General features: G+C 39.3%; 1 protein-coding gene and 1 long non-coding RNA gene across 2 annotated transcripts in view; one reads left to right on the top strand and one right to left on the bottom strand.

The window, feature by feature from the left end:
* The window catches only part of LOC109615846, a 31,153-nt gene extending 27,850 nt beyond the window's left edge, over window positions 1-3,303 (bottom strand). Inside the window, exon 1 of the long non-coding RNA XR_002196849.1 lies at window positions 3,156-3,303. This is a non-coding gene — a long non-coding RNA (uncharacterized LOC109615846). The remainder of the gene's footprint in view (window positions 1-3,155) is intronic.
* The window catches only part of hpse2 (heparanase 2), a 93,184-nt gene that overhangs the window by 47,163 nt on the left and 20,712 nt on the right, over window positions 1-25,309 (top strand). The window contains exons 5-9 of the mRNA XM_010889023.4: window positions 1,434-1,605; window positions 4,668-4,715; window positions 16,184-16,277; window positions 20,448-20,554; window positions 20,715-20,829. Coding sequence (XP_010887325.2) covers window positions 1,434-1,605; window positions 4,668-4,715; window positions 16,184-16,277; window positions 20,448-20,554; window positions 20,715-20,829 — 536 coding nt within the window. The remainder of the gene's footprint in view (window positions 1-1,433; window positions 1,606-4,667; window positions 4,716-16,183; window positions 16,278-20,447; window positions 20,555-20,714; window positions 20,830-25,309) is intronic.

Below are 25,309 nucleotides of genomic sequence, written 5' to 3'. Positions count from 1 at the left end.
TTTACAATAATGATACCTGTTATCTCTCCTGCACTATTACAACAATGATAACTGTTATCGCTCCTTCACTTTACAATAATGATACCTGTTATCTCTCCTGCACTATTACAATAATGATACCTGTTATCTCTCCTGCACTATTACAATAATGACACCTGTTATCTCTCCTTCACTATTACAATAATGACACCTGTTATCTCTCCTTCACTATTACAATAATGACACCTGTTATCTATCCTTCACTATTACAATAATGACACTTGTTATCTATCCTGCACTATTACAATAATGATTACTGTAATCTCTCCTACATTATTACAATAATGATACATGTTATATCTCCTGCATTATTGCAATAATGATCCCTGTTATCTCTCCTGCATTATTACAATAATGATACTTGTTATCTCTCCTGCACTATTACTATAATAATACCTGTTATCTCTCCTGCACTATTACTATAATAATACCTGTTATCTCTCCTGCACTATTACTATAATGATACCTGTTATTACTCCTTCACTTTACAATAATGATACCTGTTATCTCTCCTGCACTATTACAATAATGATACCTGTTATCTCTCCTGCACTATTACAATAATGATACCTGTTATCTCTCCTGCACTATTACAATAATGACACATGTTATCTCTCCTTCACTATTACAATAATGACACCTGTTATCTATCCTTCACTATTACAATAATGACACCTGTTATCTATCCTGCACTATTACAATAATGATAACTGTAATCTCTCCTACATTATTACAATAATGATACCTGTTATATATCCTGCATTATTACAATAATGATACCTGTTATCTCTCCTGCATTATTACAATAATGATACTTGTTAACTCTCCTGCACTATTACTATAATAAAACCTGTTATCTCACCTGCACTATTATTTTGACAGCACTAATTCTAGACAGTATTAAAAAGGTTCTGTGTCTCAGAATATTACCATATACTTTTGGTTCCCTTCAAGGACAACATGAGCTGTGTTTAGGAGCAGAATGGGCCAGAGGGGGATGGTGTTTAAGTGATTTAACTGCTCAATTATGGAGCAGAGATACTCCCCCTGGGATACTCCCCCACCAAGACAAACAGGGTTTAACTGGGTAAATAAACTGGCAGAATGCATTGGAATAAAACTAGATAAAAGCAAATATAACAACACATAAGAAACAATTTACATATAAACATTGCTTGTTCTTGTGCATTAGAATAAATTCATCGCGGGAGCATATGAGAGGTCCCGTGGACGTTCCTGTGTGTCTCGTGTCGGATTAATTAATGTTTTTCTCTTTTTCCATAAAATTGAATTAACCTGAATGAAAGTTTATGTGACTGTTTATAAAATGTTTAGATTGCCATTGGCTCTGGATAATACACTTTTCTGACATCCCTTCCTGCATTTTTTTTCAGAGCCTAATGGCTACCGTAATATGATGGGTCAGACAGTGAACAGCACCCAGCTAGCCCAAGACTACACCCTACTGAGAACGCTACTGCAGTCTGTACGCTACTATAGCCGCGCCCACCTATATGGCCCTAACGCCGGCCGACCACGCAAGAATGCCATTCTACTGCTCAATGGGTGAGTTGCCTCACTGACTCTGTTTTGATTATAGATGTATCATGAGTTATCAATATACAGTCATACCAATTCATGTATGCAGGCATGCACACACCCCCACACCCCTCCCCCCCACACACACACACGGATGCACACACAATCGCAGTGTTTATGTAGAGGTCTATAGCGTACTGGTCTGAGGCCCTGGTCTGGTTAAATAGGCTGTCAGATGATTAGAGTGTCTGTAGATTGATAATGTGGCCGAGCGATGTCCCACCTGTCCTGTCCCCTCTTCTGCCGGCTCTCCTTTCTCTCAAAAGCTAGACAAGGTTTGTCTAGTCCTCCTATACACATTTCCACCCTTCTGTATTAGACATACCATTGGGACTTGCCAGAAATAGTGGATTTGTTAGGTTCAATGTGGATTTGTTATGTTAAACGGTGGATTTCTTTACACTCCACTAAGATGGATAAGAAGGATAGCCTGTTTATTAGTCTCTTTAGCTTACATTCCATTCCCTGCACCAGAGATGGGCAAACATTGTAATTTACTATCACAAAATACCTTCAAGACTAAAGTTTAATTTAAAAAAAAAATGTGCACTATATATATTGTATTTTCAAGATACAAAATAAATCCACAAGTTGCCCTCTAAACCTCAACAACACAGTAAGAAACACTTTTTCAATATATGTTTTCCTTGCAAATGTCTGTCATCTGTGATTCTTTGTTGATTACAGTATTGCACTTATGGACCAGAAGGCAAATATAATATACAAATAAACACTTACAATGCATTCTGGGTATTATTATTATGAGGTCTAATTAAAAAATCACATTCCTGTTAGAAATAAAAAAATTTATAAAGCCCTCAGCATTATCTTGTTGCATAGTTATAGAAAGAACACTGTAATAATGTGTTTGATATCGATGCCTTGTCTAGACTACAGCTTTTTTTATAGATACACATGGACACAAATCACAGTGATGTTAGCAAAACGCCCACTAACTATAGCATGTGACCGCTGGGCGGATTAATTTGATTTAGAGACGTTCTTGGAAGACAACTAGAGAACTTTTTAGAATTTGGTGGGGAATACGGTAGAAAGTCCACCTCCTCTTTTACTAGTCTCTGTCTGTCTCATAGTCACAGCTGTGTGTGTGTGTCATTCTTTTGTGCTTGTACATATGGGGACCCAGAGTAAAACATGAAAATATGTCCCCACAAGTGATACGATAGGTTCCCCCTTCTAGGTTTAGGGTAAAGCTTACAATTGTGCACGGGTCAATTTTTTTCAGTACGAGTTTTGCGTTGGCTACATCTGTTTCACAGAACCAGCCGAAAACTAACAGAAGGACAGATTTTGTTCCGCAACCCGACCCACTCGCTTAGATTTAGTCCCGAAAGCCGAACCGTAACCTTAAAAAAATATCAATTCATCCATGCCCCCAGACATAATTAATCCGTCATATTCTTAACTTCAATTTCCAGCATTAATCTGCTTCTTTGAACCATTTAACCGAACAACGCTATGTGCGGTATGCTCATGCAATTAATGCACACGCCTACCTGCTTCCATTTTCAATGGGCTGTCCATCCATGATAAATCGGGTCGTTGTTTTAATCTACAACCCCCTCCAAAGTAGGTACGACGGTTTGTTTATTCACTCATGATCATTTTTCATTCCTCCGATTCTGTTTACGTTGGACATTTTCGCGTGAGATAAAGTTTGCTAGAAAAGTAGCGTTGCTAGTTGGGCTACCTAGCAACGGGTGCTATTCTTAGAAGGGGGAGGGGACTGTTCCTACTCCATTTCCTTACTGCAGCTTAGCTGATTATTTATTTCACCTCTCATAGAAATAATTTTATGTCTTTATATATAACGTTTTCGACCCGGAAAATAATAGTTCTGCATCCATAATGTTTTATTTCACCCGCTGAGTGATATTTCGGGGGGGAGGGGGGGGGGCAAAATGTTTCCAGACAAGTGCAGAGTTCCATAATAGAATTGGGGTTACTTATAGTTTTAAGCATTTTACTGTTAAGCATTTAAGTTAACGGTATTAGTGTTAGGTTTAGAGCTACGGGATAAGGGACCCGGATCTCTGGGTTAGAGTAAGGTGTCAGGTCCACACAAGGCTAGAAAAATAGACTTGTTTAATGTGTGCACTTTACCAATGTGTCCTCAGTGTGGACCTGAATTCTGAAAGTAAATTAAATTAAAGAGAAAACCAAGTGAATACCTTTTGCCTGTGTTAATTGGTACAGCATGGTGCAAGCAATGCCAGGTTAATCAGTTTTGCCAGTATAACTAATTATGCATTCAGTACTGTAAGTCACACTGGATACCTAAATGATAAATGTACATTTGTGTGTGTGTGTGTGTGTGCGCGCGTGTGTGTGTGTGTGTGTGCATGTGTTTGTGAATGTGTCTCCAACATGTCTGTTTAAAAACAGAGGCTAAGTGGACAGAGATAACATTGGTAAGACTAAAAGACTAAACATCTTTAACTGGTGGGAGTTGTGACTTTCTGACAAGCTGTTTAGATCGAAGGATCTGGACATGGCAGAAAGACACTCTGCCCCAAATAAGGAGAGTTTTATGATGAGACTAACCCGTCTTCATGTTTTGTTTCTGTTGGATCTCACTTAGCTCAAACTGTTAGAAATACATAGACTCACAGGATCACACATGCCCCAAGGCTTAGACTCACATAGCCACGTTATTGTTTTCTATCATTGTGGCGACAAGAAAATGTTATTCTCAATATTCCCTATCCCCTAACCTAAATCTTAACTCTAACCCAAACCGTAATCATATCTTGAGGGTATAAACGTAAACCTTATGCTTAAAATTTATCTAACCTTAATGCCTAAAGTTAACCCTAAACTTAAACCTAATCCCTAGTGCCTGAACCTGAAAATAATTAGGACCACACACATTACCAATCTGGTCAAGAGACAGAGACATTGTATATCAGACATAATCAATAGTCCTTGTTTGTTAAAATTGAATTGCAGTGTTCAAGTGGTTTTTTAAATTGAGTCAGCTGATTCATGTCCAATGTTTTCCTTCCCAGGTTCATGAAAAACGCTGGCTCTGTAGTGGACGCTGTAACGTGGCAACAGTAGGTATCTCACCCCTTTTTCTATCCTATATCTGCATACCCATATCACATCCCCTATCACATTCCAAATCACATCTAATACCACATCCAATATCACATCTAATACCACATCCAATATCACATTCCATATCACATTCTATATAAAATCCTGCTCACACTACATAGGGCAAGTCGAGCATTATGGGCTTAAGTCTTAGATATAAACATGGATGGCCATTTTGCAGAAAACTCAGCTGAACAAAATACTAAAATGATCCCATTATAACTTTAGAGAGGATAGTTGATCATTGTGGAATTTACAGAGTCTGAAATAGATTTAAATTTTGCATAAAACCTTTTTTTGAACCTCTAGTTAGGCACCCTAACACAGGGATGACCAGACGTTTGGTCTCCAGATTTAGAAATGTAATGTATGCACTTAGTTTCTATTTCCGTCATTTCGTTTTCAAAATCAATTTTCAGCACAGAAAAGAGCAGTTATTAAAACACGTTATAGGTCTGTTATAGCCAAACCCATCACAGCCAAATTGAATCATACATGCATGCCTCGGCCCTACCATGTCATTTCACATGATACACCAAAAATATTCTTCAGCAATTAAAGTAGACACACATATTATTCTTAATAATTTCTATTATTAACATGTTTCTGAAATATTCTAATACAAATCTGCAAATAATATAATATATTGATGGGCTTTACTGTCAATCCACTGTATAGGACATTGAATATGAGTATAATTTGTACATTTTGTGGGGCATTAATTTGAGAAAATCACTACAGGAATTTTCACAGATGGTTAGTAAACACTAATCTAAAAATAGTACTGCCACAAATATCACTACGCTAAAAAATAAACTGTCAATAGAAGTGAGAAACCAAACATAGAGATCATCTAAAATGTTGATGAAAGTTTGCTTTGCAGAGAAAGTTTCAAGATTATCCAAAGTAGAGGTCATGCTGTATAAACACGTTTTCTAAAAATGGATGTTACATTGCCTGTCCTGAGCACCATCCTGTCTTTAGAAGAATGTAGAACATGCAAACAAAACCCAAAATATTTCAAATTGGTTTGTATTGCTTCCTTAAAACCACATCTAATCTTTATAACTAACACTGTTGAGTGGAAAACAAACTGTTTCTGAAAGCCATGAAGTATTATTGACACATTAAATGTACTCACAAATAATGACCACCACAAATAACATTAACTGTAATAACACTTTGTTTATCAACTTAACTACTTCAGCATGGTTTTGTGGCACCGTCAATGCCACTTTGGGCCAGAAGGTTGAGGGTTTCCAACTACTATTGACCAGCTTACTCTCTTGCCTGTCTCATTACTCTAGAATCAGAGCCAGCTGCTGACAATGATCAGCTAGGAGAACATCTGTTATTCTTAATGTTTATGCTACATAATATTAATAACTATATAAATATGCAACATATTCAGGTTTCCGTGGAAATACACCACCCAACCAATAAGCAGCGCTTATCTTCATGCTGAGGAATTGCTTTGAGAACTTTTACATTTTGCGTTTTCAGCACCACAATCAAATGAGTAACACATTTATTTTCTATGCCAAATAACCATATGCCAAAACATCAAACTGTCCTAACTACTCTCAAATTAATAGACAGTTATGAAAGCAAGGCCTGACAATACAGGATTTCGAAATGATAGTTTAATCATGTTTTGTTTGTTTACATTAAGTTGTTTACAAACGTTGGAGTAATAAAAAGCTATATTTTGAGTTCTGATTGGGTATGACAGTTGGAATAAGCTCATGAAACATCAAAAATCAAAATGTATAAATCATTAGTGTAGTCCAAAACATAAATGTAGAAACTAAGTATCCCAGCTTTAAAGGCTGTTAACAAAAATAAAAAGGATTTTCAGTCAAGCTATTTTAAAAATGAAATATTTAGATGGCTTTTATGAAATATAAGCTATAGTGAGAACCAGCTGTTGAAAGAATGACATGGTTTTGGTTTGGTCTTTTCCTTGCTCTCTCTACTCTGCTTTTCCTCTTGCTTGCAGTTAAATACATGTCTTTCTGTTGCTGTGGTTTGTAATTGACTTTGTTTTGTGGGAGGCTAAAGGGACTGGGTGTAGTATTCTGAGAGAGCTCAATGTCAGCATGTCATGAAGTAGTTTCCAAATACGGGAATACTTATTTTTTGCATAGGTATTTGCACATTTGTCTCATTAACTCACATTCACAGATGGGGGCACACACTGCCAGAGCAAGACCTCGTTAAGGCCAAGGTCAGGCTAATTAAGGGGAAGGGAAGATGATAGGTTAGCACATCACCACCAACACTGGTAGAGTCAAACCATATGCTCACACACGCAGACACACAGGCAATTATCGTCTTTACACTACAAGACATGGTTCCTGCCAATGAGCAGGACTTTTATGTGTCCCTGCCAGCCAGACTGTGTGACAGATAGGCTGACCTCTCTAAACCAGTGACAGTGAATACACCAGCAGGCTTTCTAAATCAACGACAGTGAATACACTAACAGGCCTTTTAAACCAGTGACAGTGAATACACCAGCAGGCTTTCTAAATCAACGACAGTGAATACACTAACAGGCCTTTTAAACCACTGACAGTGAATACACTAGCAAGCTCTCTAAACCAACAACTGTGAATACGCCAGCAGGCTCTCTAAACCAATGACAGTGAATATGCTATCAGGCTGTCTAAACCAACAACTGTGAATACGCTAGCAGGCTTTCTAAACCAACAACAGTGAATCAACTAGCAGGCTGCCTAAACCAACAACAATAAATATGTTAGCATACTCTCTAAAGTCTAAACCAATGTTAGTAAATACATTAGCAGGCTCTCAAAATCAACTACAGTGAATATGCTAGCAGGCCCTCTAAACCAACGACATTGAATATGCTAGCAGGCCCTCTAAACCAACAACAGTGAATACACTTGTATGATGACAAACCTTGCCTAAGACTTGTTATATGCTTGTGTTTGTTTCTGGAGTGTGTTTCAATAGATGGTAATCACTTAGATTTTTGTGGAACAACTTGGTTTAGTTATACAATGGAGTAGGTTGGCATGTAACAGCATGTGACATGTATGGAACAAAAAATACGTGTTACATGCTATATTGTATATCTGTGATGAGACAGTTCGCCACACCTGTAGTTGGCTCGTTCTATGGTAAAGGATCATTAAGCTAATACTTCATACCTGTTACACAAACACACACACAGTGGGTTTCAAAATAACAAGGTATTTAACACCCCGAAATTCCAGTGTGTTGTCAATATGCTAGTTTTAGGATTATCTGTTGATCTTTATACCAGGAATCCAACTGATGTTTCTGAAAAAATAAATAAAATGTGGGCGAATGCTGACATGTCCAAACGAATGTGCACACACACACACACACACACACACACACACACATTTATGCTAATCTAAACCTCCCTACAGTAGACTTTATGATGTCTTTCTTCCAGTCCTTTCCTGCAAAGTTTTGTTTGGGGGCACCACTCTGTTATAACCACCCAGAGAGCATCTTATCTGAGGTCTAGACCAGAGCAATGGTTCATTTACAGGCATTAGTGCAGTGCCTTCCAAAATGATTGATCTCCTTAATATATAGTTCAGGATAAATTAATGAAAATAAGCCTCAAAACTATGACCTACTGTTCATGGTCAAAGATCTCCATTGGACCACAGCGGTGCTTTCAGTCCAAGTACCTATTCAATTCCAGGTGTTTACATTCATTGGAAGACATGGAATTACATCTCTTTGGCCTTACACAAATGTGGTAGGTTTAGGGTCGAAAGGAGAATGCATGAGCAGAAAAGAACCACATGCTTACTGCAAAATATGTCTGTGATCTTTGATGTTTTGGGGCTTATTTACATCCACTTGTTCTGTGGCCTATTCAACTGCATAATTTACACCACCTGGTTGCAGGATATTTAAACCAAATCTTGGTTGCCTCTGCCAGGAGCCTTAAACCTGGCTCATAGTGGAACTTCCTTCAGGGCTATATCTGGAAGCACACATCCCAATGGCCATTTCAGTCTTTGGACATGAATTTAGGAAGGACCACCATGAGGATATCCAGGATCTGGAAGGATTCTGTATAGTGGAATGTTCTAAGATCCTTCCCAACTCATAAAACCTTTTATGAGAAGACTCAGTGCCATTATCTTTTTAAGATGAAGTATCGAACGGTATTGAAAACAGGTGTGTTAAGTGTGCAAGTACCACACAATAAACAAAATCATTTTGTCTAAGAAGGACTTTTAGTATATAATTCCCAATATTTGGGAGAATTCAGTATAGCTCTGTTGATTTTATTCTTTTCATTCAATCTTAATCAAGGTTGTCAATCATTTTGGGGGCCTTTATTTCTGTAGATTATTGTAGAGATGTTTTTAGCTCTCAAAACTTGTCTTAGTCTCTTCAAACTTCCCAGGAGTCCCTCAGGATCACCACATTTTATTCAGTGGTGGAGCTAACACCTAAACATATTTCACCCATTTCATTTAGACTTTTATCTAAAGGGAGCGCATATGCAGAGAGATAGAGAGGGAAAGATTGTGTGTGAGGAAGAGAAAAGAAAGAGGAGCTATGTAGCAAGTACAGCCACAGCTAAAGAGAAGGGGTATGAAAAGAGAATGAAAGGCAAAACGACCGCTGTGAAGAAAGGCACGATGATTCGTCATTGTCCGTGTAAAGAATGTGACTGTGTTCTGTTCTCTAGATGTGTTCTACCCTAATGTTTATATACAGCTCCGGAAGAAATTAAGAGACCACTACACGTTTTTCTTTCCATTCCAAAAAAGTTGAAAAGTTTTTAAACTTAATTTTAACCCTTCTGTTCCTCACTCAAAACCTTCCTTTTTGACTTTTTTGGAAAGGAAAGAAAAGCGTGCATTGGTCTCTTAATTTCTTCCGGAGCTGTATATAAACATATATTTAAAAAAAATGACTATATATTGTGGACATACCAATTTATCAGTATTTACACAACACCCAAACACAGTTTGTTTCACTTAATTATAAAAACTATGATGGTTATAAGCACATCTATACATTTTATATTTTGCTTTAAATTTTGTCCGACTTTGAACGAACTAAAGCTTATAAAGTCTTTATTTAAAAAAGGACTTAAACCCTTTATACAATTTTGGTGGTCACTGCTGCATCATGTATAATATTAATTAGACTATAGTGTTCAGTGACAGGTTTTTAAAACCTCTTTAATTGATTTCCTAACCTCTGCCTATATCATGTATAGCTCTAGAAAGATATTGATCTCATTCATCTTTAGAAATATATATTTTTCATAGGACACAAATTGAAGGACATGGTGCATATTATGAGGCCAATAAAAATCATATACTGTTTAATTTCCGATTGAACACAAGCGGGGGAATAGGGCGCAAAATGATTAGGATGCCTATTAAAAGATATCCAACTATCAGGGACCTACTAAAAGTTGTTTCCTTACTTATAAATATGAAATAAATATGATAATAGGTAGAGACAGTGCCAAATAAAAATCCTTTGTAAATTATTTTGAGAACACTGAGATTAAACTGCTATGGCTGTATTTTCCCGTTAATGGGTGCTCCAAATGAAGCTTACATGCAGAGGAAATATTTTTTATCTGGTTATCCTCAAAGATTTAATGACGTTTTGCCCCATTTACTTATTAATGTCTGTATGCTTTGTAGCTGCATAGACCATAGTGCATAAGCACCGGGAGAACCAGGGGACTTTTTTGCAAAAGCTATCCACCAGGATTTCACCTTTGAATACTAAATGTAGAGAAAAATTTGAACTGACAGTTCATTGACTTTATTTATTCCATCCAGTCCAAGTGTCAGAAAAAATCACAATGCTTTTAGGAAGTTTGGAGCAACGATCTTGCCCCATTCACAGAGTTTATGACAGAGAAATGTCAGTTAGACCTGATCAAGAACCACTGCAAGGTCGTCTTTTCTTCCGAACTTTCATAAAGCATAAAGAAAACTAGGCCACTCATCCCTGTTCCCTTTGGTATTAGTTGATCTGAAACAGGCCTTATTTATACTTCATAAGTACTATTGCAAATTTGGGGGTAGCTTTGACTGGGACTCAAAGTAGGGTCAAGCAACTGTCAAGTCAACACCTTAAACAGTACGCAGTCTGAGCCCCTTGACTAGGTCACAAGGTGTTGGATTACAGTTGCTACATTGCCCCTTCACTGGGGGAGAGCGTGTTACCATTCCTCTCCATAGCAAATTTGTACATACCTTTCCGGAGTCCTCACAGCTCAATCCAACTTTGGAAACTGATATAGAAACTTAAAGTAGTAGCACCCGACAAGACTGGAACTCTGGTCAACACCATAAGCTAACACCTTAACCATTACACCAACAGGTACAAACCTAGAGGCCAGTGTACTTTCCATGGACATGGCATTAGTAAATCAGTACATTCTCTGCAAGGTCTCTGCAGGTTTTTGAATATACAGGCGGTAATAGAATAAGCACAATATACACACACACACACACACACACACACTGGACACCGCCCACAGACATAAACACACACACAAAGCTGTCCCACCTATATCAACCTCAACTACCTTATAACCCTGCTCATTGACTCTGTACTGTACTGCCCTCTGTATCTAACCAATTTATTTGAATATTCTGTGTTATTAAAAATATATACTATTCCTGTCTGTTATTCATTTTGCATGTGCCCTGTTTTTTTTTTTGTTTGTTTATTTATCTATTTTTCTTGAAATGTTTAACCTTTCTTGAAATCGACCTTTTTCTTATTTTTTTTTACCAAGTCAAGAATGAAGTTTGGTTAGAGTTGATGATATGGGCGGGGTTGCAACCCTAAGATCAATGAGACCTTAATGGAACCCATTCATAAGCCTATGGTAGGAAAATCTGCTTGTGTCAAAATGAGAAAACGGCTAAATAAGCCTGGCAGGTTGCTTTCAGTGGGCTGTTATGCTGTACAAATATGTACGTTCTGAAACGTATCATCTATCATGTTCCGGCTGGCCTTGGGGTACTGCTGTATCGTGGTTAGTGATGGTCAGCACAATGTACACTGCCTAATGTGTACATATGAAAAATAATACATTTCCTATATTTCCTATTGATCTACACAAAAAGCCTTTATTGTATTTCAATATTACCAATAAATTTGACGGTATTGGTAAAGCTGCCAATATTTTGAGAATTTTTTTCATGAAGGGGCAATCTGCAATTGAAATAGTAAGTGTCTTATTGACCGTTACATTTTCAGTAAAAATAAAAAATAAAACGAGGGATGTGACCCCGAGAAATGTGACCTCTTACACATTCACAGACTGAAATATGGCTGCAAGGGTGGGCGTTCATGAGGTCGTAGTTAATTTTCCACGACTTGAGGCTGCACATTGTTTTCTTCTGTTTGAAGGGTTTACAAAGTTACATTGTAGAAAAACAGAAATACATTCTGGAGTCAGATAGGGTGAGAGAGTTAATAATAAACTAACCAAGCTCATGAGCCATTTGTTTACATTTAACCTCTGTAACTCCATATTGAATTGTAAGGACAGACTTTCAGTAAATTAATGTTAGGACTGAGATATATGCAGATATTCAGCAAATTTTTGTGAATACCATAATAATTATAAACAGTCAACATCTCTTGGAAAGCCATTCTGCTGTGTGTTTGAATTTAGATTGAGCTCCGTGCCACTGATCAAACTCCAGATAGTGATATGGTCAGATGACAAGAAGACACAGCTCTAAGGCCACTCACGATACAGGGGGTTTGCATAGAGAACTGAAAACATATGGTGGTAGATCTTTGATGTTACATATTATTGCTTCCACTGGTCCAGGGCCCCAATACAAGTACACCTACCCAATACAAGTACATATTTGGTAAAAACCTGGGTGCATGTCCCAAAGTCACAAGTTGATCTTCTGGCAACGCAAAAACCCCCAAAAAACATTTCCAGATTGAAAACCTGTGGATTGAAGAGAATTATCTAACATTCTCCTGTGCTGTCATAAAACATGTTAGAAAAAGTCTCAGTGTTGTCATCCTTGCAAGGTAATATAATATAATGATATTGTATATTATATTTGTGTTGCGTAGACATAGACATGTGCTCTGCCAGATGTGCTGCTCTAATGGGTTGTGCTGACAGTTCACAGACATAGCAGAGATTAATGCATCTCTGCATTCATCTCTGCATACATCTATCTATAAAGATAGATCGATAGATAGATAGATAGATAAATAGATATGGCGACAGGGCAAGAAACTGGTCACAGAAACCAAGCAGGAGAATGCGTCCTGAAAGCAATCAACAGGTTTATTTACATAGCACAATTCATACATAGAAGTTTTACAAAGAAAAAGATAAATACAAAAATGCAATAGAATAAAAACAGGAAAACACAGATGACAGACAAGGCGTTTAATAACTCAAACACAAGTCACCGGTGGCTCACATACAGGTAAACTGAAGGCAGCATGGAGTCTATTTGACAGCTTACAGAGGAATCTTAGTGTCTCCTCGGGCAGGTCGGTCCTCCTCCTAGTCTGTAAAGGTATATGCCAAGAGGCCGTTAGATCAGGATGTCTCGTCATTCCCTCTTTGTAGTCGCCCCCATTGACTCCAACGGAAGACAGGCGAGAGGGGGGTTCAGCTGGCCACTCTGGCTGCCACCTGAACCTTTCAGGCCCTCATAGTTCTCGACCGGCGGCCTTTCCCTCTATTTCCGGCATTTTCTCGCCTTCTACCGGTGTGCGCTCTCCAGGGTCCTGAACCTCTGTGGCTAGGTTGCCCTCGCTTGGCGGGTGTGAGACGGTGATGAGTGTGTGTATATGTATATGTACATATATTGTGCAACAGAGTAAGACACAGGGAATGGACACAGGACAGGTGTTTTGGGCCCTCGAGGGCTTTTTATTTACCAGGCTTGAAATACTCATTGGTGTCTCTGTGCAAAGTCCTCCTGGTTTTGTTGCAGTTCAAGGTGATGCCTGACGATTCCAGCTGCTACTCTGCTGACCTTTCCACCACCACCCCTCGGTTGTCCCTGTCCTTGTCCATCTGGTCATGCTTCTGACCTGGATTAGGTTTTATAGACCCTGGACACAGCCCACATGCATTTATTAATTATTACAACTTGTACTCTTAAAATGTTCACCTGGCACAGCCCAAGAGGAATGTCATCCCAAGAGCCTGGTTCCTCTCTAGGTTTCTTCCTACATTTTGGGAACTTTTAGGGAGTTCCACTGTTATTCAACACTGTTCTTGCTTGCTCCTTGGGGTTTCAGGCTGGGTGGCAACTGCTGATGTACAAAGGGGTTTATGAAAAAATGTAATTGATTGATTGATTTATTAAAGGAATTAGAAGTGTTGATGAGAAGGGGAGGGAGAGGAAATTAGAGGACCAGTCACTTTCTTTTGCAGGCGGTGTTGTCTCTGGGGTGTTGTCTCTGGGGCGGGCAAAGGTTAAGTGCTGGCGGTCGTAGCGATGGCGGCCTCTTTATCCTTCTCCTCTTGGCCCTCTTCCTTCTTCTCTACAGGCTCGTCCATCTTCGGGACAGTGCTGAATTGAGGACAGCACTGAATTACACATTTTCCACTTCAGCCCTATGCTGTTCCTTGGGAGCATAAATACCCCCCTGACAAGGTCTCAACGGGAGGCAGCTGTGTAGGGGCGGGGCTGGCCCTTTTGGATGCCCCAGGAAGGAAAATGCAAACCAAAGAACATTCTACATACAACACTGTTGTATCCAAAGAAGTTGGGACACTGCGTAAAATGCAATTAAAACAGAATGCAATGATGTGCAATTTATCTATATATATTTAATTGAAAATAGTACAAAGACAGCATATCAAATGTTGAAATTGAGATGTTTTATTGTTTTTGGAAAAACACATGCCCATTTAATTTGAATTTAACATGTTAAATGTTTCAAAAAGGTTGGGACAGGGGCATGTTTACCACTGTGTTGCATCACCTCTTCTTTTAACAATACTCTGTAAGCGTTTGGGAACGGAGGAGACCAGTTGCTGTAGTTTTGAATGTGAAATATGTTCCCAATCTTGCTTCATTTAGGATTTCAGCTGCTCACCAGTTCGGGGTCTCCTTTGTCGTTTTTGTGGTTTCATAATGCACCAAATGTTTTCAATGAATTGGACTGCAGGCAGGCCAGTTTTGCACCCAGACTTTACTACGGAGCCATGCTGTTAGCAAGGTTGTTTCATATTCCACCAGGTTTAGTTTTTTAGCATTACAGAACATTCCCGGCCTTTGTTGCCTCTGTCCCAACTCTTTTGAAATGTGTTGCTGGGATCAAATTCAAAGTGGGCATATATTTTTCAAGAAACAATAAAATGTCTCAGTTTGATGTCGTCTTTGTACAATTTTTTATTGAATATAGGGTTTAAATGATTTGCACATCATTGCATTATGTTTCTATTTACATTTTACACAGTATCCAAACTTTTTTGGGGATGTAATTTATATATTCATAAAAATACATAGATTAGAAAAAGAGTATAATATAGATATAGTGTTTGGATATCCCAGTGAGAACAGCTGGATCAATAATCAATGCATCACACTACCCAGGCACAGCCAAGAAAAAGCTGTCCCTCAAAACTCAGTGCTCAAAAAGGAGACTTGTGAGAGAAGTAACATGGGTTGTGCTAAGGTAAACAATTACTTTAAAGGAGCTACAGAGTTAAGTGGCTGGGAGTGGAGTAAAGCCGCACTGATCCATTATGTCATGAGCTCCGTGTTAAACTGGTCTATATTTGAGGGTGGCAAGAAATAAGCAAAAACTTCTCAAAATGACCATCTTAAAGCTAGTTCTCTGGACGATGAGTCAATGTTGGAGTTTTGCTTCCTCTCCACTCTGGCTTTCAACAAAACAACCTCATATCAACCAGAAATCATGAAGGCTTTTTGGGCTGCTTTACTGCCTCTGGGCATCTTTCCATCATTGAGTCAACCATGATTTCTATGTTGTAGCAGAGAATGTGAGGCCAACTGTCAAGAAGTTTAAGCTGAACTGAACATGGATCTTGCAACAGGAAAATTATCCAAAGCATACAAGCAAAGCTTGTATCTCAAAAACACTTCCCACCAGTTGATTTAATACACTGATAGACAGTTACACAAAACAGCTACATTATATTGTTTCTATTTCTATTAGTTGGTCCACTCTGAACATGTCAGCATTGGTTTGAGTTGATACCCTAAATGGTCTAAGCAGAGTTAGGTCTAAAATGTTTCATTTGAAAAAGTTAAACATACTATTTCAGAAGTCAACCTCTGCTTCTAGCATGCAGTCAGGCAATTGCTATCAGATTTAAACATCACAAAAGTGATCTTACGCATTTATCGGAAGTTCCCTGTATTATGCTCTGAAGTTTCTGTTATTGTGTCTGTAGTTACTACATGGATGGCAGAGTGGCCAAGGTAGAGGACTTTCTGAAGACTCGCCTGCTGGACACACTGACCGAACAGATCACAAAAGTACTCAAGGTGAGAGAAAGGGAATGGTTGACAAAATGTCTCCGGCAAGGTCACTTATCCTGTAATCACCTCTGTTACGCAGGTTTTGCCCCCCCTCCCCCACTTTCCATCCTTGGCCTCTCGCTGCCCCACTGCTGTCCTCTGTAAAGACTACCTCTGTAACTCTGTAAAGACTACCTCTGTTACTCTGTAAAGACTACCTCTGTAACTCTGTAAAGACTACCTCTGTAACTCTGTAAAGACTACCTCTGTAACTCTGTAAAGACTACCTCTGTAACTCTGTAAAGCCTACCATTGTAACTCTGTAAAGCCTACCATTGTAACTCTGTAAAGACTACCTCTGTAACTCTGTAAGAGTACCTCTGTATCTCTGTAAAGACTACCTCTGTAACTCTGCAAAGACTACCTCTGTAACTCTGTAAAGACTACCTCTGTAACTCTGCAAAGACTACCTCTGTAACTCTGCAAAGACTACCTCTGTAACTCTGTAAAGCCTACCATTGTAACTCTGTAAAGACTACCTCTGTAACTCTGTAAGAGTATCTCTGTATCTCTGTAAAGGCTATGTTTGTAACTCTGTACGGACTACCTCTGTAACTGTCAATACCTCTTCTGTGACTCTGTAAACACTATCTCTGTAAATCTGTAAGGACCACATCTAACTCTGAGGGCGCTTCCTCTGTAACTCTGTAAGGGCTACCCCTGTAAACCTTTAAAGACTACTTTTGCAACACTATAACAACTACTTTTGTAACTCAATACTGTTCTGTTTATTTTAGTTCATCTCAATACATAACTATTCTATTTAAAATGAACAGGACAATATCAGGATGTGCTCTGTGATTTATTATACCTTAGATAATAATAACACACATGTTGTTGACTAAGGATGTATTCCAGCTATAGAATTAAAAATCATCATAGACTTGTACCAGCAGCTTATTATCTCATGGGAATACTTAACATCCAGCAAAGTAGTACAGGTAGGAGAAAAAAAAAGACATCATTAAGGAATAATTATTCTTTATGGTTTGGGAAGAGATTATAATCATCCATGTTCCTTTAAACTGAAACTTTATTTTTACCTACTTTTTGTGTTAAAGTTAGGGGACAACTAAACATGTGAAAGAGCACACATTTCATGTTAGCATGCTGAGCATTGCTATAAAACAGGCAGAAATTACAAATCTCATATTTTAACATGATATCCACCCATTGTTCCCTAGTTCATTTTCAATGAACTTGTGACCATTCCAACTAAAATATTAATGAATCAGCCTGAGAACATTTCATGTGCATACCCTCCCACACAGAAAGATACAGCATATAAAGGTGTGAGCAATTCATTTGGTCATTTAAAGAATACTGTTATCGTATACATTTCAGGGTCTTATGGAAAATCGTTTTATAACATGAGAACATGGCCGTTCTCAAGTCACAAATCTGCCCAGGTATTCTTTCTCCAAACGGTCTTTATTTCATTCCACATTACATTGACAGGTTGAGACATAAGTAAACTACCCTGGCTGCCATGAATGTCCATAAAAAGAAAATATATTTTTCCCCCTTCTTCATTTCAAGTACTTTATGATTCTAGTGAAAAGCACCATAGAAATTTATAGTGTATAATATACTTTTATAAATGTATTTTTGAAATAATTTTATATGCATTATTGTCAACCTGTTGACATTTTAAAAAGTTGCTGACACTGTACAAAGTACAGGTGCTGGTCATAAAATTTGAATATCATCAAAAAGTTGATTTATTTCAGTAATTCCATTCAAAAGGTGAAACTTGTATAATATATACATTCATTCCACACAGACTGATATATTTCAAGTGTTCATTTCTTTTAATGTTGATGATTATAACTGACAACTAATGAAAAACCCAAATTCAGTATTTCTGAAAATTTTTATATTCTGAAAAGGTTCAATATTGAAGACACCTGGTGCCACACTCTAATCAGCTAATTAACCCAAAACACCTGCAAAGGCCTTTAAATGGTCTCTCAGTCTAATTCTGTAGGCAACACAATCATGGGGAAGACTTCTGACTTGACAGCTGTCCAAAAGACGACCATTGACACCTTGCACAAGGAGGGCATGACACAAAAGGTCATAGCTAAAGAGGCTGGCTGTTCACAGAGCTCTGTGTCCAAGCACATTAATAGAGAGGCGAAGGGAAGGAAAAGATGTGGTAGAAAAAAGTGTACAAGCAATAGGGATAACCGCACCCTGGAGAGGATTGTGAAACAAAACCCATTCAAAAATGTGGGGGAGATTCACAAAGAGTGGACTGCAGCTGGAGTCAGTGCTTCAAGAACCACCACACACAGACTTATGCAAGACATGGTTTTCAGCTGTCGGATTCTTTGTGTCAAGCCACTCTTGAACAAGACACATCGTCAGAAGCGTCTTCACCTGGGCTAAAGACAAAAAGGACTGGACTACTGCTGAGTTATGTTCTCTAATGAAAGTAAATTTTGCATTTCCTTTTGAAATCAAGGGCCCAGAGTCTGGAGGAAGAGAGGAGAGGCACAGAATCCACGTTGCTTTAAGTCCAGTGTAAAGTTTCCACAGTCAGTGATGGTTTGGGGTGCCATGTCATCTGCTGGTGTTGGTCCACTGTGTTTTCTGAGGTCCAAAGTCAACACAGCCATCTACCAGGAAGTTTTAGAGCACTTCATGCTTCCTGCTGCTGACCAACTTTATCGAGATGCAGATTTCATTTTCCTACAGGACTTGGCACCTGCACACAGTGCCAAAGCTACCAATACCTGGTTTAAGGATCATGGTATCCCTGTTCTTAATTGGCCAGGAAACTCGCCTGACCTTAACCCTATAGAAAATCTATGGGGTATTGTGAAGAGGAAGATGCGATACGCCAGACCCAACAATGCAGAAGAGCTGAAGGTCACTATCAAAGCAACCCGGGCTCTCATAACACCTGAGCAGTGCCACAGACTGATGGACTCAATGCCACGCCGCATTGCTGCAGTAATTCAGGCAAAAGGAGCCCCAACTAAGTATTGAGTGCTGTACATGCTCATACTTTTCATGTTCATACTTTTCTAAAAATACTTTTTTGTATTGGTCTTATGTAATACTCACATTTTCAGAGATACTGAATTTGGGATTTTCATTAGTTGTCAGTTATAATCATCACAATTAAAAGAAACATTTTAAATATATCAGTCTGTGTGTAATGAATGAATATAATATAGAAGTTTCACTTTTTGAATGGAATTACTGAAATAAATCAACTTTTTGATGATATTCTAATTTTATGACCAGCACCTGTAGATCGTCATTCCTCCTTTTTTCTCTATTTCTCTTCTTTTTTCTCTCTCCCTCCCCATAACATTCATCTGTAAACCTGTTTTCTCTCTCCCTCCCCATAACATTCATCTGTAAACCTGTTTTCTCTCTCCCTCCCCATAACATTCATCTGTAAACCTGTTTTCTCTCTCCCTCCCCATAACATTCATCTGTAAACCTGTTTTCTCTCTCCCTCCCCATAACATTCATCTGTAAACCTGTTTTCTCTCTCCCTCCCCATAACATTCATCTGTAAACCTGTTTTCTCTCTCCCTCCCCATAACATTCATCTGTAAACCTGTTTTCTCTCTCCCTCCCCATAACATTCATCTGTAAACCTGTTTTCTCTCTCCCTCCCCATAACATTCATCTGTAAACCTGTTTTCTCTCTCCCTCCCCATAACATTCATCTGTAAACCTGTTTTCTCTCTCCCTCCCCATAACATTCATCTGTAACCCTTTTTCCTCTCTCCCTCCCCATAACATTCATCTGTAAACCTGTTTTCTCTCTCCCTCCCCATAACATTCATCTGTAAACCTGTTTTCTCTCTCCCTCCCCATAACATTCATCTGTAAACCTGTTTTCTCTCTCCCTCCCCATAACATTCATCTGTAAACCTGTTTTCTCTCTCCCTCCCCATAACATTCATCTGTAAACCTGTTTTCTCTCTCCCTCCCCATAACATTCATCTGTAAACCTGTTTTCTCTCTCCCTCCCCATAACATTCATCTGTAAACCTGTTTTCTCTCTCCCTCCCCATAACATTCATCTGTAACCCTTTTTCCTCTCTCCCTCCCCATAACATTCATCTGTAACCCTGTGTTTCCTCTCTCTCTCTGACTGTCTTTCTCTCTCAGGTCGTGAGCAGCCATACCCCTGGTAAAAAGGTGTGGTTGGGTGGAGTGGGTCCGGCGTGGGCCGGAGGAACCAGTAACCTCTCTAACACATATGCCGCTGGCTTTCTGTAAGTACAGTCAGTCATTCAACCCCTCTATAAAAGTAGTCCATCAATCAATTCATTGAATAAGGTATCGCCTCACTCATGAATCTCACTTTCTGTCTGTGCACATATGTCTGCGTGTGTGTGTGTTTGTGTGTGTATATATATGTGTGTGTGTGAACAGGTGGTTGAACACTCTGGGTATTGCAGCGTTGCAGGGGATTGATGTTGTCCTGCGACACTCATTCTTCGACTATGGATACACACACCTAGTAGACCAGACCTTCAACCCGCTACCGGTGAGTCTCACACTCCGCTCTCCTGCTCGTCATGAAGCGGTGCTGGACATATCCGTCCTCTGTCCTCTCACTGGATGACAAAGGGAAGTTCACTGGAGGTATTGCCACTTAGTACTCGTAGTGAGGTCTTCAGCGAGGCTTTGTGTAGCTACTGTAGGCTCTTGTCAATCCTCTTAGGCACCTAGTGCTGTTGCATTCTTTCCCGTGGGAGCTATTAGGCCAGATGAAAGGGGCTTGGTGATGTTGACTGGCTGGACGCGGATCGTGTAACCCAAGCCCTTTTGTCAGGGACCGGGACGGTGTCATGACTCTTCCCTTCCCCCGTCACAAAATGTGTGCCCCTCTGTGAGGAGCGTTGGTGACAGATCCGCAACCTGAGCTCCAGGCACACAGAAGGCTGCGACTCCTCTCTCTCTCTGTCACTGTCCGCCGTGGAGCGGTCCAGTCCTGGCTCCCGCCACTGCCCTCTGCGACCGGATCGGAACCATCCTGCTGCTTCGTGGGTACCGGATGAGGGTCGATGAATCCGCGGCTGGGACAAAAGCCTGCACGCCCCCTGTGGGTCTCCGTGACCTGGACTCAAGAAGTGTTTACTTGTTTAGAGGAACGTCATGACGTCGGGCCAGAGATCGAGATGGAGATTGAGACATCTAAGAAGACTCTTTTATCCAGACAGAGTCAGTGACACAAGGCTACTGCCATGCCAAGTTCATAAAAATGATTTATCAACAACTCATGGATGCCAAAAGAACATGTGGAGACTGTCTTCCTTTATTTAGCTTCTACAGGGATGCTTGGTTTTCATTAGGGAGACCTGTAGACATTCTCCAAAGCAGAACCATAGATGTACATGATCTCACCTGCAGAATCTGACAAGTGGCACCGTTATTCTTCATTGAAACGTCGTTCGTCGAGCTGCATCCATGCCCCAGTTTGCTGTGTGATACACCAAGGATAGAATAAGGACAGTACCTGGTCCAACATGTACTCTGTGCCCCCAGTGGCCAAGGAGAAGTTATTAAGACTTAGACAAACAACAGGCTTACAAAAAGAGGTCGGGTTGTGACGATAGCAACATATCCCAGTTATTTGTCATGCTCAACACGAATATGCCTCTGTGTAAAAATACGATTAGTCTCGTTTTATGATTTATTGTTTATATTTAGATTTAAGCAATTTAACAGATTTCGTTTTTTTTCCATCCAGAGCGACTTATTGTAGCGAGTGAATAGATTTGCATATTTTTTCATGGCGACTCCCCAGAGGAATCAAACCCACAGTCCTGGCATTGCAAGTGACATGCTCCTACAAAGAAATCCACATGCAAGTTCTGGCTTATTCCCAGCCTGTTTTGAAAGCTCAAATGGACAGCAACTTTATCTGACCGTTATCATGGAATGTAAGGCCATCCTGCAGGTGGTTCACAAATGTGTTGTGTTTTTGAAATCATTGAGTCTCACCAAGGGAGTATGTTTCTCTCAAGGTCAAGATAGAATGACCCACTCTGAGTTTTTATGACAACAATCTGGAAGTTTAGCAAAATATGCTCTGGTTTTCTTCACATTCGAAGCTGGTACAACATGTTGAATTGGATTCATGTAACCAATTGCTGCAAGGCACATTGGGACACAAAACCTATGAAAAACGTTCACCATGTCTGTCTTGTCTGTTTGCTTTGTCATTTTTTTCATGTTTGATTTTGTCTTTGTCAATTGAGCATTTCATACTCAGTAAACTATCCTCCCTTTTTGCACTTTCAACACATGTTCATTCTATTCCTTATTAAAGTATATAGCCTCCTGAATGAAAAAGTGGTTTAAACCCGGGAAGCAGACAACAATTTGAATTCCTGCCACTTTCTCTGTGACTTTCTGGGAAAGATGCCCCTTACCGCAAGGATCCCATTGTTTGAGTTGTGGTTGCATGTCTGACTCCAATGCCAGTCTACCTGCTGGGAGGAATCCCTGCAGGCCAGACCTGTCCACTGGCCTCGGGGATACATCCACACGTCAACCCTATGTTTCGATACATTGCTCTGATTGGACCCCATTCTGACAATGGACTTGGACCCCATTCTGACAATGTGCTTGGACCCCATTCTGACAATGTGCTTGGACCCCATTCGGACAATGTGCTTGGACCCCATTCTGACAATGTGCTCAGTTGTACCTGTAACTTGCTTTATTGTTTGACTAAGTCAGCTGCAGGTAGTAACTACTTCAGTTTTACTAGTAAATGCTGATTTGATACTAGTACTTATTCTGAAGTTACTATTAGCTACTCCAGTTACTATTTTTTATTCTGTTTTTACTAGTAAAGTGTTTTCAAATAAAGATATTCTGAATTGCAATAGGTACTGGTAACAAAGATAGCTTCCATTTTATGCTAATCATCTGCTAGTTTTTTTTATCCGTTCCACTGCTGGTTGGGTGTCTATAAGCATGTGCCAGATAGCTGGTCTATCGTCAGAATTTGTGTTACTGTTTTTAATTCAACAGAGGAGAAATATATTGCTTCTGAAAAACTATCGGTAACTGCTTAGCTGGTTTGTGTCTGAAATGGATGTGTCAGGAGAAATTGGGAGGGTCATGAAAGCATGCTGTTATTGATGCAAGATTTTGATTCAGCAGTTTTTTTTGTCAATTCCCAACTCTTTGAAACAAGACCAGGAGAGCAAAAACAACCATCTATTCTTGAAAGAGAATAATCATGTGCCATTTAATAATACCTGAATATCGTTTGTGTTTTAAAGGCCAGTTATTTATTTAGCTGTGAAAATAAAATCCCGTTTTCAGTTCCATTATAATTCAAATATATGTTTGTTACCAATAGGCTACTGACAAGGTTTAATAATAAAATCCATTACTTTGACTCCTTGCATAAATGCAATGTATATAACAGATGTAGTGGCAAATTTATTACTTCTACATCAAGTATGACTGTAATAAATGTTAAAATGCTCAACACGTTATGGACAGCTTCGAACACAAGTCGTAATTTAACCCCATACCGCCTGTAGCTCTTTATTAGGCCACAGTACCTGGTGCCATTTCTTCTTTTGTCCTTCAAACATCTTTAGAGGAACATAAACCAGCATGGCTTCCTGTCTTTCAAAGGTCTGTAGAATAATCATCCCCTTTCAAAATGCTTTCTCCCAAAGAAAACCACAACTTTAAAAGTCCTATTTTAAGTCCTTATTCTTTGCAATTTTTTCCTTTGGGGAAAGGTGAAGTGGAACAATGATAAAAAATAAATAAAAGCCTTCTTTAGCCCCTTGTAGGTCAACCCCAGCCATGCCAGACACTAGTTCTGTCTTCCATCTCCGCATACATGAGTGGCATCTCCTCATAATGGCCGCTGGGTTTTTGCCCAGCCCTGTTGCTGAGGCTCTCTCTGGGGGTTGAGCCTCGGTCAGCACATTGCTTCTCTTGCTGTAATTTGCGGTCATCCACCGTGGTCTTATAATAGACTTCAGGACAATAGTTGTACCTCCGTTAACCTGACATATTGTTACAACAGATGTTGTCCGTTTGTACGGCTGGGCATATAATTGCAAACAGGCCTGTGCAGATATTATGAAACACTGTACTATTAAATTTGCTGATGAAATGCTTTTCATTGTTATTAATAAACAAGGCATTTCCATGAAAATTCCTAACATCACACCAAAACTGGTTCTATTATAAAAGCATATTTTATTTGAACATGCTAACTCTAAGCAATACTTACCGTCCTGTCAGGCAAAACGGGCCTTATTTCAAAAGCCTTCGGTGGCATAGATTGTCTGCACATTATTGCAGGTGATCTGATCATCCAATGAACACGAAAATGCGAAAATCTCAAAAAAGAGTGGCGAGAGCAAGCAAATGCAAAATTCAACGAAGACGTAGTTCAGTACAAAGTCAACTCTTTAAATATGTATCATCACTGCTGGTGTGGAGCCGGACATAGCCAAGGTGTGTGTCATTGACAGAAAGGCTCTGAGGAGGAGTGTGCGGTCTGGTGAGGCACAAGGGACGTTCCTGATGATGTGTTAAACCCAGCATGGAGACAGCCCTTTAGGAAGGATGCAGTCTGCCAATGGGCCCATGAGCACAGAACAGCTGGGACTGAACTGAAGACGGTGATGACACTTTCTCCTGTGCTTAAGTGTTGATAAAAAAAATGTATGCCCTCTCAAGTGCCCCATGAGCATCGACAGATACAAAAAATATATATACTGGCTCTTGTGTCCTCCATAAACTTCAACCGCTTCAACTTGGCCTGCGATTCCACTCCGTTGTGGAAACTTGATGTGCACGAGACGGTAAACGGCTAGTCTACCTGCAGTAAAAATGTAAGATAGTAAAAACAGAATAGCAACTATTAACAATTGAAATGGATGCTACTACTTTTGGAATGAGTATAAATAATGAATCTACTTTTACTAGTAAAATGAAAACTTGCTAACGTTACTAGTAAAATGAACACTGGTAACTAT

Source organism: Esox lucius, chromosome 6 (genome assembly GCF_011004845.1).
Source record: "Esox lucius isolate fEsoLuc1 chromosome 6, fEsoLuc1.pri, whole genome shotgun sequence".
In the NCBI taxonomy this organism is placed as follows: Eukaryota; Metazoa; Chordata; class Actinopteri; order Esociformes; family Esocidae; genus Esox; species Esox lucius.
The sequence above is the reverse complement of the archived record's forward strand: the minus strand, read 5'-3'. Positions and strand labels throughout refer to the sequence as shown.